The sequence below is a fragment of the Meleagris gallopavo genome, chromosome 17 (genome assembly GCF_000146605.3).
Source record: "Meleagris gallopavo isolate NT-WF06-2002-E0010 breed Aviagen turkey brand Nicholas breeding stock chromosome 17, Turkey_5.1, whole genome shotgun sequence".
NCBI classification, from domain to species: domain Eukaryota; kingdom Metazoa; phylum Chordata; class Aves; order Galliformes; family Phasianidae; genus Meleagris; species Meleagris gallopavo.
In genome coordinates, this window is record NC_015027.2 from 3146771 (window position 1) to 3162141 (window position 15371).

The 15371-nt window shown below is 38.9% G+C and overlaps 1 protein-coding gene across 3 annotated transcripts in view; it reads right to left on the reverse strand.

Annotated features, from left to right (window-relative positions):
• Window positions 1–15371, reverse strand: part of ADGRD1 (adhesion G protein-coupled receptor D1) — a 127638-nt gene that overhangs the window by 26094 nt on the left and 86173 nt on the right. For all 3 annotated transcript variants that reach the window (XM_019620993.2, XM_010720036.3, XM_010720037.3), the window contains 4 exons: window positions 12271–12424; window positions 8533–8599; window positions 7593–7659; window positions 191–282 (listed from right to left, as the gene is read on the reverse strand). In XM_019620993.2, the coding sequence (XP_019476538.1) occupies window positions 191–282; window positions 7593–7659; window positions 8533–8599; window positions 12271–12424 (380 nt within the window). The remainder of the gene's footprint in view (window positions 1–190; window positions 283–7592; window positions 7660–8532; window positions 8600–12270; window positions 12425–15371) is intronic.

The following is a 15371-nucleotide window of genomic DNA, read 5'->3' on the forward strand; positions in this document are numbered from 1 at the left end:
TTTGGCTTTCATAAAATATAGGTTAATTGGCTGCATTCAAGCAAATAATATGCTGCCTTTATCATTATTTGCTTTTTATTAAAAAGGAATGGTATCGGTGTTCTAGGAGAAGACCATTATACATGTCCCCAGGCTGTGACATGGGAGATTACTAACTTGTTATAGCAGAATTCAAGTATGAGAAACTTACTTGAAGGCATTGGCATCCCCGTGGACCTTATAGTTGTCTGCACTGATTCTTGAGATAACTCTTGTAACAGCAATGAGAATACCAATATTGACCTGAAGAAGACGAAACAAAACTTGATCAGGAAATCAAGAACTGACTGTGTCAGAGGTACAGAGTGCCCTAAGAGTGTACTGTGCAAATGCAACAGAAAATAGGAGCTTTACCTGCTGCTTTTATTTGGTGAAAGAGAGAGATTTCCAGTTTTGGACTGGTATAGTTTGACGTTTGTCAATGGATTTCCCTCTCCCCAACGCGGGTACTTGTGGCAGCTTGTGGTTTTTTTCTTTCTTCAGAAACAGCTTTCTTCTTTCAGATGAGGCCAGATTGACACACTGATTCACAACTAAAGTGTCCAGGATCCTTATTCTACAATTAAATACTCTGATAACGTACCACCAGGTGACAAATTAGACAAGAACTTCAGTGAACAGGAGTCTGTCTGTGTCTGTGTGCTCTTTGGTTTTGTCCTTTCATATGCACTGGCTTCAGAAAGCACTTTTCTCACTAGACTTCACAATGTATTATTCTTGTTTCTTACCAAGTCTGCTTGCAGCTTAAGGATGAGATTATTTTAAACGAGCAGTGAGAAAAATATGTTAAGCCTGAACTCTGCTCTTCAAAAACCCTACATGTTTTGATGTCAGGGATGAAAAGAATTCCCACCAGAAACCTAGGAATTCTTGAAACACCTAACACTGAAAAGGTGCAACAAAGGGAAGTTTGCTCTGGAGTCACAGGTGAAGAAAGAAAGAAATCTTCATCATTTTAAGGAGATGTGGCAAAGACTGTCTTGTTTTGCAGAGACCTTAGGTCTAAAGAAAAAAGAAAAGGAGAGAGACTGTGAAGGTGAAAGACACGTCCCCTCTTTCTGTCCAAAGTTAGGCATCAGCTACAAAGCTGATAATTAGCTTCAAGAAAAAGGAAAGCACAAAGCTCTCTTAAACTAACATATAAAAATAATTCATTATAGTACGACTGCTCAGTTAAGACTAAACCATCATAATACATTTTAAAATAAATTTTCTCATTTGGGTAGCAAGGGGGGTGAGTTAAAAATGATTAAGTTTGGTGATAATTGTTTTTGTGTCATTTTTCAAATTTCATGACCACTTCTTGTAGGTCTCTAAGGGTAGATTATCACCTAGTGTAAAATGTAAGGATAGATGTGGTAGTTCGTTTCTGCCATGGCTTTTTAGCCCATCCATAGAATTCCCTGTAGAACAAAACTGCTTTTCAATTACAAGTATATTCATTGTTCAATCGGCTTTACAGAGATTAATAAGAAGTGAAATTGAATGCTCTTGTGATCATTTTCCCTATTCCCACTAAATCATATATTGAAAATATTTTTAGCATCACTTTGAGGCAGTAACAAGCATTTCTGAGAAACCCATTTATATGCTAAATATGCATGTTGACTGAAGCAGCAAATGATGAATATGAACAAGTTGCACTTTCTCTTCTTTTTCTCTTCTTCCAAACTCTCCAGTTTTCTGCTTCATGTCCACCAAGCAATGCTCTGCAGCTCTTCATGGGAATTTCACAGGAATTCTGTATCCTTTACTTCTTCCCAAGCAAATTATCTCTCACCAGCCCTGTTTGGTCTTTTATCCAAAGTATCAGTCTCCTCGTCTGACATTTCCTTGCAGATGTCTCATTGACAACTCAAGTCCAACTGCTGAACCCTTTTTCCAGTGACTGCAAACAGCACTCCTGCCAAACTCAATCACCCCAGCCCTTACTTCCATTCCTAATTCTTGTTAGACAAATTGTCCTAGATTTTACCTTCTACACAGCGGTTTTTAAAATATGCAGATTGTGCATAAGTATTTAAAAAAACTGAAAAAATAAATTCCAGTGAAGTCAAGATGAAAGGATGAAACCTCATTCCTTAAATTCTGAGTTTCCTACAACTCACCAAAGTCAACAAGAGCTATAAGCAGCAACAAAGGGATACTCAGATTCTTGCAGACTTTCACTCAAACTGGACGGGAACCTTAAGAAGTGGTTATCAAAACACCACAAGCAAGATGGTCTCCAATGGGACAGAAACAAGATGGTTTGCTAAAGCACAAACAGCTGAGCATCTCCAGATTAATTTTAATTTCTTATGTAAAAATAAATGAAAGTGGAAATGAATTTCCTTTACATTTTGGCTTGTATAAAGTTGAAATTTAAGAAGACCTCGAGCTCCTCCTCTTGTGCAGTCAGTGTAATCATATCCCTTCCAGGGTGCTTTCGTTAATTATTTACAAGATGTGAAGAAAGCCCTGTGATCTGGCTGCTGATAAAAATAAGGTACTTGTAAAATTAACAACCAACCCTTATACTCAAGTCCCAAAGTTCTATGTTTAAATTTCCTAAACCACTTCAAAATTTCTGTTTAGATATTTTGAGAAATTAAAGTAATCTCAGTCAAAATAAACAGGCTAGCTATGAATGTCTTCTTTTGTTAATGTTTCGATAAGCAAAGCATGGAGTTATTTCCACTGTCTTTAAATGAGAAACCAAAACCAAAATACAGCCACTGAATTGTTCCTCCCAGGGATTTTTTTGGCATTTGAAATAAATGCTTAACTAATAACTTAATAGCAGAGTGATCAGTTGATGAAGCACTCCTTATGTTTTAGCATATATCAGAATGTTCAAAGTAGGAGAACAAACATTTAGATAAGAAAACTGTACATAAGCTCCTATTTCTTATTCTTCTGAAAGGCCAGACTGCCTGCCAGTTGCAGTTATTTTGCCTTAAAAGTACACAAGAACATGGAACTGACGACGCTCTACTTTTCAAGTACAGCTAATAACAATAGCACGTTTCCTAACTCACAGGATTCCTTTCAAGGCAGCTGGTCTGACCTCAGGAAATCACAACTCTGTGAAATCAGCAGGAGCTGCCACTTCCCATTGTGGCAGGCTTGATCCAGAGCCCACCAGAGCCCATGGAAAAGTCCCAGGGGCATCAGGAGCTCTGGCTCGCTCTGGTGGCAACCTGACTAACCTCACCTGACTGAAAATTGTCAGATCAGCAGAGAGTGAAATGAGTAAAAAAAGAACTCTCTCAATGTGAATATTTCTTGCCAACAGTTCTTTGGGTCAGATTTTTGGACATGGAAAAACACAAAGTTCGTGAGCCAAACTATCAGCAGTTCTAACACCTGATGCCTTTTCTCAGCTGTCCCAGTGGGATTTCTTGAGGTTCTCACTGGAAGAGCAGAATGAATGCAGCAAACAATGCAGTGAGATGACAGAAGTGATGAATTGTACCTTCAGTACTTCCTCTCACTTTTTTTTCAAGGTTTTCACTCAGATTCCTTCCAGGTCTCATGAGATTTTTGTTGTTTCCTTAGTGCAGTGCAGAAATCCCATGAGTAAAACCTTCTGATGTGGTATGTTACATCCTGGCCAAGGAAAGGCTTGGCAGCACAGAGGAAATAAAATTTTTAAAAATGGATTAAACATGTTGCCTTAATTAAATCTATTGACCAGCTTTCCTCTGAAACCATAAACTATTTTAAGCTCCACTTCAGTTTTGGACAATGGTACAGGGAATTTACAGGGAATTATAATTGTTTCTTCAGATCTGAGATTTAACATATTCTCTGACAGCACAAGTTACTCTAATCTCTGCCATGGCATCATTAGTAGCACTGCAAGCTGTTGGAATTGCACCCCACTGCCAGATCACATCAGAGAAATCAGAGAGTGCGATGCATTTCCATACACAGAGATGTTCAAAACTGGGGGAATAATTTTGGAAAGCCTCATATGACACCTACCAATGCTGGTCCGATGTCCCAGACCAAATACAGGCCAAAGAGACTACTTTGAGTTGTTTTAGATTTCTTGTACATAACTTTCAGTTTTAATTTCTTACAATTTGTCTCATTGTTCTAAAAATCATTTCCTGTTTTTCTGTTGGTTAACTGAGAGGAAATTTAATTCTAAAATAATGACTAAATCCAATTTTAAAATATTAAACTGACTTATAACTGAGTGCTAGTAAGAAAAAGAGTAGCTTTGCTGCTGTGATCTGTTTGTTTGTGCTCTGTTTCACCACAGCACTTAAGTACGTACTTGATTTCAATAATTGAAGAAATCCTACTGTTTCAGCACCTTTAAACATCATCACTCCAGTTCTGCCACTTTTTCCCCTGACAAATGGTGTCTAATAAAGGGCATAAATTGCCACTTTTAAATCAGTTGGGCCCATCTGCAGAGTGAGATCCAATTCAACATACAAAAATGAGCTTAATTCTGCACTGGTACATAAAAGAATGAATAAAGGAAGACCATGAGGCTAACAGAGCTTACTAAAGCATGTATAAGCAGCAGGTGTAAAAGGAGGAAATCTCCTTCAAGATGCTTAACACTCATAAACAAGCACTAGTTGAAGCCAGCAGTGGCAGTCTCAGCCTGAGATTCAAGTTTCATGGTGTCCTATCTGAAGACACTGGTTACAAAACTAACATCCCTACAGCACAGAATTATGCTAGCAGTATGCTATTGAAAATCATGTAAGTCCATAAAAATGCTGTTTATTAGAAAGACTTGTGAAAAGTCATTGGGCAAGTAACTGCTTACAGAGAAAAGAATAGAAGGAACTACAAGAAACAATCCATCGCTGGGGGGAGATTGGGTTGTTCACTGTAGCACACCCACTGCTCTGCATACACAGATGCTTTCAGTAGAATTTCCTTAATTCTGCCATATCTATGGAAACACACCAAGGTAGCAGATGGTTGATAACAAACAAAGCCTTCTGCCAGAAGCTCTTACTGTCTTGTTCCAAAAATTCAGGTGCTTCATCAAGTTTTGTTTGTTTGTTTTGTTGTTGTTGTTTTTTGGCTTTGAAGTCATATTTTCCCAGGCATTCAACACTGGCTGAGGTTAGGCTGGCTTTCAAATTAATTGCAACAGTTTTTGTGGGAAGTTGCCTTACAAGGATGCTATTGAGTTTTGGTGTTGTGGTTGGGGACCAGGGGGATCTGAAGTGGATCCTTAAACCTTAAGGTGCAGGTAGAATTCCAAGGACCTACACATGGAAGGCACAATTTCTTTCCTCATATTCCTCAACTTTGGGTATGGGAATCCATTTAGGGCTGGGAGGATCTGCAAATTACTCCCCAGAAAAGTATGTGTGAGTATATTTTTCCCAGTCACACTCCTACCACATCATTCTGTTTTAAGGCTCCATGCTGTCTGTATTGACTGCGAGGCTGCAGCAGGACAAAAGCAGACTGGGTCTGCCTATTCTCTAGCGAGCGGGAGCTGAAAGGGGCAGGCCCCCTGTTTTCTTCACAGCATAATCCTTTTTCTTGGCAGAGATAAATTGTGGATGAAAGTCGTCAAAAACGGCTTTTTGAGGCGTATTTTCAGAGCTAAACACTAATTCACACAACTAGTGGCTAATTTTCTCTTTAAAGAGCAGAGGCACACATGCACACACAAAATAGTGTTTAGCCTTATTATTTCCCTATAGGCACTAACGTATTTTTCATCTAGCATATTCAATGCCCAGAGAGAATAATTTGTCAGCCAGCTTGCTGCTATTTTGCACAGAGAGACTGGGTTTAGACTATTTAACAAATTGCTCTACGTGAATCAACCTTGTGAGCTCATTCTTTCTCCTTTGCAAAACATTTGCATTCCTACAAGAATATAACTTGAGCTGCATAAATATTATATATCATAAGTGATAGCCAGATAGTTAAGCCCTTACGTTCATTGGCAAGCAGCTATGAATGCAAATTATTGAAGGCTGTGCTCACTCAGGTGAGTAAGTGCTTCACTATCTAGCGTGTTTTGATTAATATCATCTTTGGACAGCAGCTGGGAAAGATTTGATTTTACAAGTTGCATGTCATTTCCTCCTTTGCTGCTGAACAACGTCCAGAAAGCAAATGCTAATGTGAGAGGAGATATACATTATTTTAATTGCTCTCCAGTCATCAATATCCACACATCTTTGAACATAAACTCACATACAGAAGGTCAAAGGTACTGGTGAACACGACAATAACCTTGTCAGAACACAGTTCAGAGCCGTTTAGCCAATTCTAATCCTGTGATCAACATTTCTTATTTACATGCTTATGCTTTCCCTTAGGTAAAAGAAATTCTGCACAGGGATTTTCCACTGTTGCCATTAATCATTTCATTAAAACGCTAACATGAGGCAATTTCTGCCACATCGACATAGCAACTGTTTCCAGTGTTTTTTACATATGTTTATACAGCCTCGTTTTTCAGAGCCTCTATCTCGAGTGGAAGACACTGGGCTAAGAGCTGCTGGTATTGTTGTCTCCATGGCAAATGTTAGAATGTCAACATAGGTGCAGTATAAAATTACCTGTGATGGTACTGGTCAACCAAAGGGCCACCTCCTGCTTTCCAGACAGTTACAGAGATGTGCAATGGCAAACACTAGCACTCACTGCACTACTATATCTATAGCTCTCCAGCCTTACTTTGGCTGGATTTCTGTCAGCAGGACCTGAGGGGTTTCTCTGTGCAGAGAAATCTGGGGATGTGTCTGTGCTTTCTGCAGAAATCCTGGCTTTCTTGGGGAAGTACAGGGCAGAGACACTGGCTCCAATTGATGCTCATCCATGCAAGTAGTCAGGATCTTATTTTATCTGACCCTCTTTCAGTGCCACAACATGCTGGACTAGATTTGGGGTCATACCTTTCAAATCTTGCAAAGCTCTGAAGGCATCCTGATTTCTCAGATCAGTGGATCTATTCCATGTTCATGTTCTCACTCTTACATTATAACTTGCAGCAAAAATCGTAGACAATGTGATCAGTAACTTTAAAGGAAACAGTGCTGTAGGAGGAGAAATCTCCCACTTAATCCCTACAGATCCCTGACTCCTTAAGCAATCATCATGATTGAGTCACAGTGCACTGTAATTTAATGTGTAGATATAATTAAACTGATGTAGGGCATCCATGTCCCAGTACTGCATGCTCCTCTGGAAAGATGGTGTTCACTGCAGCTGAAAGGTGTCCTGGTAGCCAACCTGTCTGAGCCCTGTCTCAGTCGGCCCAACAAACTGCCACAACCAACATCAAAATCCCCATGCAGAAGAGCACAAAGATATTATCACTGTAAGAAGGCAGATGTGGAGGCCACTTGTTATCTTCCCCAGAGAGCTGACAGCTCAGGCTGTTGGTTTATTGCATTTCTGCCAGCTGCTGACTGCTTGCAAGCCCTCCTGAACATCATCTTCACTGCGGGCATTCAACTTTCACCCAGAAAAGTGAGTTTGAAGCAACAGCTTCAAACACCCTCCAGCTGTGTTCTGTTCTGTGCCTGACAGACATCCAGTATGAAACCAGCAGCCAGTTGTTTACCTACCAGAATTACAAACAACGCTGGTGCCACAAAAGCCCAGATTGCTCCGTTCTCTAGGGAAAGCCAGCAGCTGCAGAGAAAAATAGAATGATTTTAGATGAAACACACAAACATTTAATAAGTAATGTTCTTGATTTAAAAAGAGACTAAAAGTAAGTTTAAAAACACTGATGAATTTTAAAAGCAAGAGTGTCAATAGGAAGCTCCTCTTCCCCTCAAATCCTGAGTCAAAATCTCATTTAGATTTGCACCTTCCAAAGAGTCAGGGACAGCTACCTGCCTCAGCAGGGCTCCAAATAGCATTAGGGGGAGAAAGATGGGAAGAAGGGAAAGGTTTTATTTGTTATTTGTTGTTCCTGCACTCACTGCTTCCAGTGCTGAAAGCACTGCCTTTGTAGTGACAAACCTAAGCCTTTTCTGCCTTGCCCAGCTGGGAATGGACAGGAGGTGGGAAAACACAGTCATACATTTTTCTTACAGCACAGGAGATGTAAGCCACTTAACCACACACAACAAACAACCTGCTCCAAAACTTTCACTTACATAATGGCAGGATTGAATCCTGTGGTATTTTCTCAGATAATTTTGCTTTACTTTTTCCAACTTAGATTGGAAGAGCTTAGATTTTGGATATTTTTTTAGATATTTTTTAAATATCAATTCTAAAGCTGTGGATGCTCAACTGCAGTTTTTTTCAAAAAGTTGAATATCTTTAACTGAAGTTTATTTTCATCTTGTCAGAAACGCTTCAGCTTTATTGTGTATGTGAGTGAGCAGAGTGCTCCCACTGGGTGCCCACTGTCAGAGGCAGTGACCTGCACCCATCCTCCTGCACATCCAGAATGGTGCAGAGCTGCCGCCCTGCTCACAGACCTATGAGTTTTTCTCCCCTGCAGATTTTTTATCCGTCTTGTACCTGACGTGGAGATATTTCCATACTCACTTGTCACTTTCTCCATAGCTGTCTAAGGACGATGTTGCAGAAATTACACAAATCACCAACGGGCAGCCTGTGAAAAGGCAGAGGTCATGATAGTTCCAGTAAACCCTGCAAATTCAGCCAAACTTTGCTTGGACAACAGAGCAACTCAGAGCAATTTTAGAATTAGGTCTGACTCCTTCTGCAGCTGTTGAATGCAATATATTTTAATCAATTAATGTTGGACAAACAAAATGACTTTTCAGTAAAGCACTAATTTAACAAGTAAACTGAATTAGTGCTAATTTCACTGAGAATCGTAGAGCTTTTTCAGCTCAGTTGGTTTTCTTAGTATGATTTCTGTCTCTCACTATTTGAACAGTGATATTCTGTGAAGCAATACCAAGTTTATTTTTACCACCTTCCCCCAAGAAAGCTCACCTTGCTCGAGAATTGAGAAACAAATGAGTTTCTTACAGGTATACTGGACTAGCAGGTGAGAAGACAGAAACAGTGACCCTTATTGGCCTAGAACACTGGCTCAGCACTGAGAAACAATTATGAATAGAGCAAAGCAAACTAGGATCCCACTCAGGTGCCAGACCAAGATTTATTTTAATATAAATATATAATAGCCCTGCAAGATTTCTGAGCTTAAAGTAGATGATGCTTCCAGATAGGTTTTCACAGCTCCAGTATGCAGCATCCTGCGTGGTGGAAGAGTGCTTGATGGGATTATGCAGAGATTATCCAGAGGCAGATGAATATGGCCCTGCTGCCAGGGATGGCTGTGTGCTGCTGGCCTCAGCACTGTCCTCTTGTGCCACTTAACACAATTTCCAGGCAGGGAGCTGGAAAGGGAATGAGGGCCTTTTTGCCAACGGTTCTGAATATAGGGAAACCTCATCCCTTTAAATATTAAATGATTGTCTGTTAACCCCTATATGATTTAATAAAATGTGAAGGTTTAGGTTTCTGTCATCTTGTGGAATTTAATAACCATGTCCCAGACAGAGTATTATACATGATAGCTTGAGGTTTCAATTTTCTTTTAAATTCTTCAGGGTTTCTGCATGAGCTTTTAACAAAATTTTCTGACAAGCAATTTCTGCTTAAATGTATTGAGTGTTCTCATAATCTTGTTAATCATCTTCACAAAATTCTGCAAAACTTTCTTGTAGTTGTAGAACAGTTATTCTTTGAAATAGTATCTTTGTTCTTTAACGACTGTGTCTACAATCACCTTGTTAGTTAGAAATGGGGAAGATGCAGCACCCACAGTCACTGTTTGGTCTTCCACTTTGAAATTCATTGGGAGGATTTCAACAACTTTGGAACTTGCTCCTGTTCTCCCATGCTTGTCCAAATACGGATTCATTCCTCAAAAGCATATTTGTGTAAAAACTAAGGGAAGGCAAAATTTTAATTTACATCTGTCTGCTTAAGAAAGGAGAATCCCATACGTATTTGAACAAAACCAAGAGCAATCATATTCAACATAGCAATTATGCACTGACTTAAGCCCGTCTGCTGACAATTGCTCTGCCATGGCTATGTGGACTACCTGGACTAAAAGTCCCTGGACTATGCCTTCATATCCCTGACCACAGACACTATTGGTTGGCACTGTTTATCTTCTGATGCTGCCTTACTTCAACAAGCAAGCTCTGCCTACACATCACAGAAGCAAAAATATGTGTGTCTAACTCTCCTCTACACTTTCTGTTTGCAATTTTTTTTTTCCAAAGGCCAGATATTCAAAGGATTTACTGTGACATCAATTTTAAATGGCAGTGAAGAGGAAAATTAAATACAAAGTTCTTTTAGAAGATAATAAAACTTACGCAGATGAAACACAGGGCAGTCATCTGCATAAAAAGACCTGTTAAGACAGGGGTAGTAAAACGTTCTGCAGCCTAAAGTGCAGTGGTTGCTTTTTCTTTGCATTGACAGGGTATTAAATACTAACGTATGCAGCATCAAGGTTTTTTTACAGTGAAATGAGACCCTTTGCATTAAGAAACAATCTTTCAATAATTCCATAGAAGTTGAAATAAAACTATATTTAGCCTAGGAGGATAGTAAGATTTATTCTGGACTGAAGAATTCATATGGATTATGTATTATACACAAAAGTAAATGTGTTTGCTTAATCTTCTGTCAGAAATAATTGTGTAAGAGCCGTGTAGCCTACCCCCATAATAGGAGATGTTGATGTTGTGCTGGCACTGGTTACCATCCATGAGAGAATTACGGTTATGGTTCTTGACTGTATCTGAAAGTTTTCTCAGTTAACAGATGCTACAAATATGCTCACCAATTCTGCCCAGAATTGCTATATTTATGATGCAATAGACCGTGCATTCCAGAGCACAGGATCAGATGAAAATGTTCTAGTCCACGTTTCTGGCAGATGATCTATGGCAGTGGTGTCATCTGTGTCTCTGTAGTCCCAGCACAATACAATGTCACCTTTAAACGGGACAAATAATTCCACACACCTCCCTGTGCTGCTGTAGCTTGAGTTGTCCAGGTCCCCAGGCCTGCTAATTTAAAGCTGCCTCCCAAACTCAGAATCAAAATACAGCCTGCAGTGTGAGCATAAACTCTGAGCAGCTGGGCACAGGAAGCCCAAAAGCACCATCTTTGCTCAGATAGAATTCTCCCTAAATTCAGCCCGAATACAGTCTCAAGCACAGAGCCTAAAATGAACATGAGATAGATTACCAGTTTCCCTCCTCTTCTTCAGCATCAAACTTCACATCTAAACCATTTGCTTTATGTTTCTGAAGGACTAACAATAAATTAAATGGACACAAATGAAGCATATTCCTTTCTAATACTTAAAAGATCTAATTTACTCAATGGGGAAAAGTATATTCTCCCATCTGTTTTGAAGAAGTTAATTTTGTATGGTTTCCTTTAGCTGTATTATACCGTATCTATCTGTGGATAAATCTGGGACAGCAAATAAGGAAGCTTAGATCTTTTGACAGCTTAGAACAAAATTCTCTATTCTTCAAAAGAAAAGAAATTGTCAGGGATTGGAAAACAGGTTAAGGTCAAAGTGCTGCAGCAAAATCTCCAGTATCACAGCCATTATCATCAGCATCCTACAGATGGCTGGTTGGGAAAAGTTTTGTTACAATAACCTCTGTGTGTTACACCCAGCCACCAGGGAAATAAAGCATTTTTTTTTCCCCAGATTGTCTCAGGATAGCTTTAAAAGTAGAATATTATCACCCTCCTCAAATTGCTCTATTGAATTACAACTGCAGGTTTTAAGGTAATTTTAGCACCCTTGGGACTAAGGATAATACACAGGAACTTCAATCAACTCTGCATATTTGGTATCCTGTCTCTCTGATTACAGTTAAATTCATTTTACAGAAGTAATATCTCTCAGGAGCCTCAATAGATATTAGCAGATCAATGGTAGTCAGTGTGGAGTTCCTTGTTCCCAGCTTCTGTCAACTCATGCCTCACGTTCCAACTTGTCATTAACAGTCTCTGCAAACTTTCATATATGTATACATAGACCTGAGCTTCTGCTTAGACAAAAATCATGTGTCTGAGTTTGTAATTTCAAGACTGGTCTTCACATTATTCCAGGTCCTACGAGTTTGCAAAAGTCAAATGCAGTAAACGTTTCAAATAAAAGTAAAGAATCAAAAAATGAACTGTTGGATCACTTTTTTATAGGATCACTTTTTTACATATGCTTCTGAATATAATCTTGTTCCACAACGAATAAATGCTTACCCCATCCAATTCCATAATAATATAAGTGCTTGCTCTCTTCTGACCCAAAAACTTTGATCACCATACTGTAGAGGTGAAATCCTTCCACCAGCATCCATGCAAAAGCACTCAGGAAGAAAAAATGAAGGAGAATGGCCAAGATCTTGCAAGGCACCTAGATTAACAACAAAAATTAATAGATTACTTCTTTGTGATGCAGTCATATTGCTTTTGCAATTTTTTTATTTCTTTTTACATTTACACTGTAGGCTAAGTCACTCGTTAAAAACTTTTTTACAGAGCAAAGCACTGGAGGACTTCATTTCTCTAAGGCATTTTGAGATAGCTTCAGAGTAACAAATTTTCTTCCCTTATCTCACAAAATAAAAATAAAAATTAAAAACGTACATTGGCAGACATGCTGTGGAAAGTAAAATTGATTATTTGTATGTGCATAAGCAAAACTTTTACTAAAGTCTACAAGATATTTAAGAGTTCAAGCCTGCAATTTCAGTATCTTGTTGCCAAGTCTGTAGTGAACATAAAAGAATCATGGAAGTGGGAGTACTGTGCTCCGCAATGCTCCCTGTTCTGTATCATTCTTCATAATGAAAATATGACAACACACAAATTAAATCACACTGTATTCCCACTTCTGTCTGTCTAGGTTTAAATTTTGAAAAGTTTCTTATTTTCTTCCATTAGTAAAACCAACAGAGATTTCAAAAAATTACAGTAAGCTTTAATTGGCTCCCAAGTCCTAATTGCTCTGTGGTTTGTCTAGTTCGCCTGCATGTCTGAATTCTCAGTTTTCCAGATTCCATGTATCTGCTCCATACAAAGCCATGTTTGGCAAGAACACGCCAAGCAATTACAGCAAACAGCTGACATTTTTCTCCATAGAGACCTTACAGACATAATCTTCTGGGGGACTATGTGCTATCAAGTTTCTGGAAGCAGGAGCTAGTACAAAAGTTTACGCAATGGAAAAACACCATGCATAAAGCAAGCCTACCTGGTGTAAACTGGACTATCTGCTCCAGTGTAAACTACTGCATGTATTGAAGTGAAATAAATGCCTCAAGAGAGGAATTCCATGCTGAAGGCAATGCATCGAGAAGTAACAGCATCCTCTAGAGTTCTGCTTACACTCATCTCAGTGCTTATGGCCCGCTGTGGACTAGACGAAGTGTAGCTTGAGCTTAAGGACCAACTTTTCCTTAAGGGCTTTCATAACAGCTCTACCAATTAATCTTCAAAGAGACCTTACATTTTTCTCTAAGTCTCCTATCAGCCTACCTTGTGACAACAGTAAAATATAATCCTTTCTTCTTCCCTACTCCTCGCGTATTCACACAGCACAATTCTCCTTTTCCCACAAACTGCTTTTGGAGGATGTCTCGCTGTGAGCTGTTTCCCTCGTCATACAGTAACACAGCAGATATGACTGCCAATGGGCTAACCACACAGCAATCTCATTTGGCTTTCTTTCACTTAAGATACATTTTAAACGTGCTCTTGGAATGAGTAGCAGCTATATCTGAGGTTTGCACCCTGCAGCATCCCTTCTATCGCACTTCCAGAATTTTGGAGGGGTTGCTTGCATAATGTCCATGGGAAGATTTTTGTTGTTTTCATGGTTTCACTGCCTCACCTGGACAAGTCACAGTGAGGTACCCAGGCTGCTGGCGCCTGTGTGCTGAGGATTCATTACCAGTAGAAACCAGTTTGCTTCCACAGCGTTCTTAAATATCTTAATCTGTTGTTCCCTTTGTTGTGTCAGCTTAGCTTCTCTATGGTGGCATTTTATTCTTTTTGTTGATAGTTTAGGGCTTTTTGTACTAATGAAAATTAAGATGTGAGAACTTGATAGCATAATGCAATTTAAAGGCTTCCAGTATGTTCTCACTTGCACTCAGCTGGTTCTGTGCTTGTACAGGGACATTCCAATGCAAATCCACTGTGATTAGATGTATTAAAAAACAATAACTTTGGTTTTAATTTGTGTAAGTGAGATCTGTAAGCGGTTAGTATTTCAGAATGTTCTATGACATAGAGCTAAACCAGATTTGCTTATTGTCCACAACTGTAAAAATCTTTCCAGTTAATTTTATCAGAAGGCTATGAAACCCATTTAAATTCCTTTTGATTTCCAGCAGAAGATTAGTCCACAACATTATAATTGCAACATAAAGCTGACTTACAAGCTCCTCTTCTCAAATGGATGCCTTCAGTTTTTCAAGAAGCCAAGCAATATGCATCACAAAACAGCAAAAGAAATAAACAAAGTGCAGTAGCAGGAGTCTGCTCTGCATACAGTGCTTGATAATACTCATTCTGCATTTGTGCCTTACTTACTACTTTGATAACATCCTTAAATGACAGAATAATAAAAAGATCTTCCTGGATGTATTAGATAGATCAAAGTCCTATTCAAAGAAGTAGAGATTTGTTATTAGTAAGTTAAAAATTACTCCTACGCTATAAAAGGAAAATTGCTGTAGTATAAATTGCAAAAAATTAAATGATACATCTGAAACTACTAGGGAAATACCGTGTGCTATATCTGCAATCAAAACCTAAATATCAATAGAGGTGGAGAGGGAAAAAGGATGATGAAGTCATACAAGAAAGTGATGCCAGCTCGTGGCCTGTTTATACAATGCCATTCCTTATTGCGCTGTATTTCCTCAAGCAAACTGGTACCATTTGTCCTCCGAAGCAGGGCTCTTATAAACTGTTTAGCACTAAATATACCCATCTTTGACAGATGTAGAAGATTAAGTTCACCTCCCAGTGTACATATTGCCTCTCTCTTTTTGTAAACTACCATTTAGCAGTCCGATTACAGCAGCAATTAAAGGTATTAAAATTGATGCCCAAGCTGGTGAGAATTGAGCATGCAGAAGGTAAAGATGCAAGACTAATAACAGCATGAATCACAACACCTCTGATCCCTAGAGGTTATAACAATAAAAATAAAAGTGCAGCAGATACGTGCTTGGTGCTTTTCAGCTTCGAGATCTTTATAGAATTGTGTCCTGCAATTATTGTTGTTACAGTTATTGCTGAAATATCCAGGGATTCTGTGAAATGTTTGAAAGCCTAGTGCATGAAAAAAG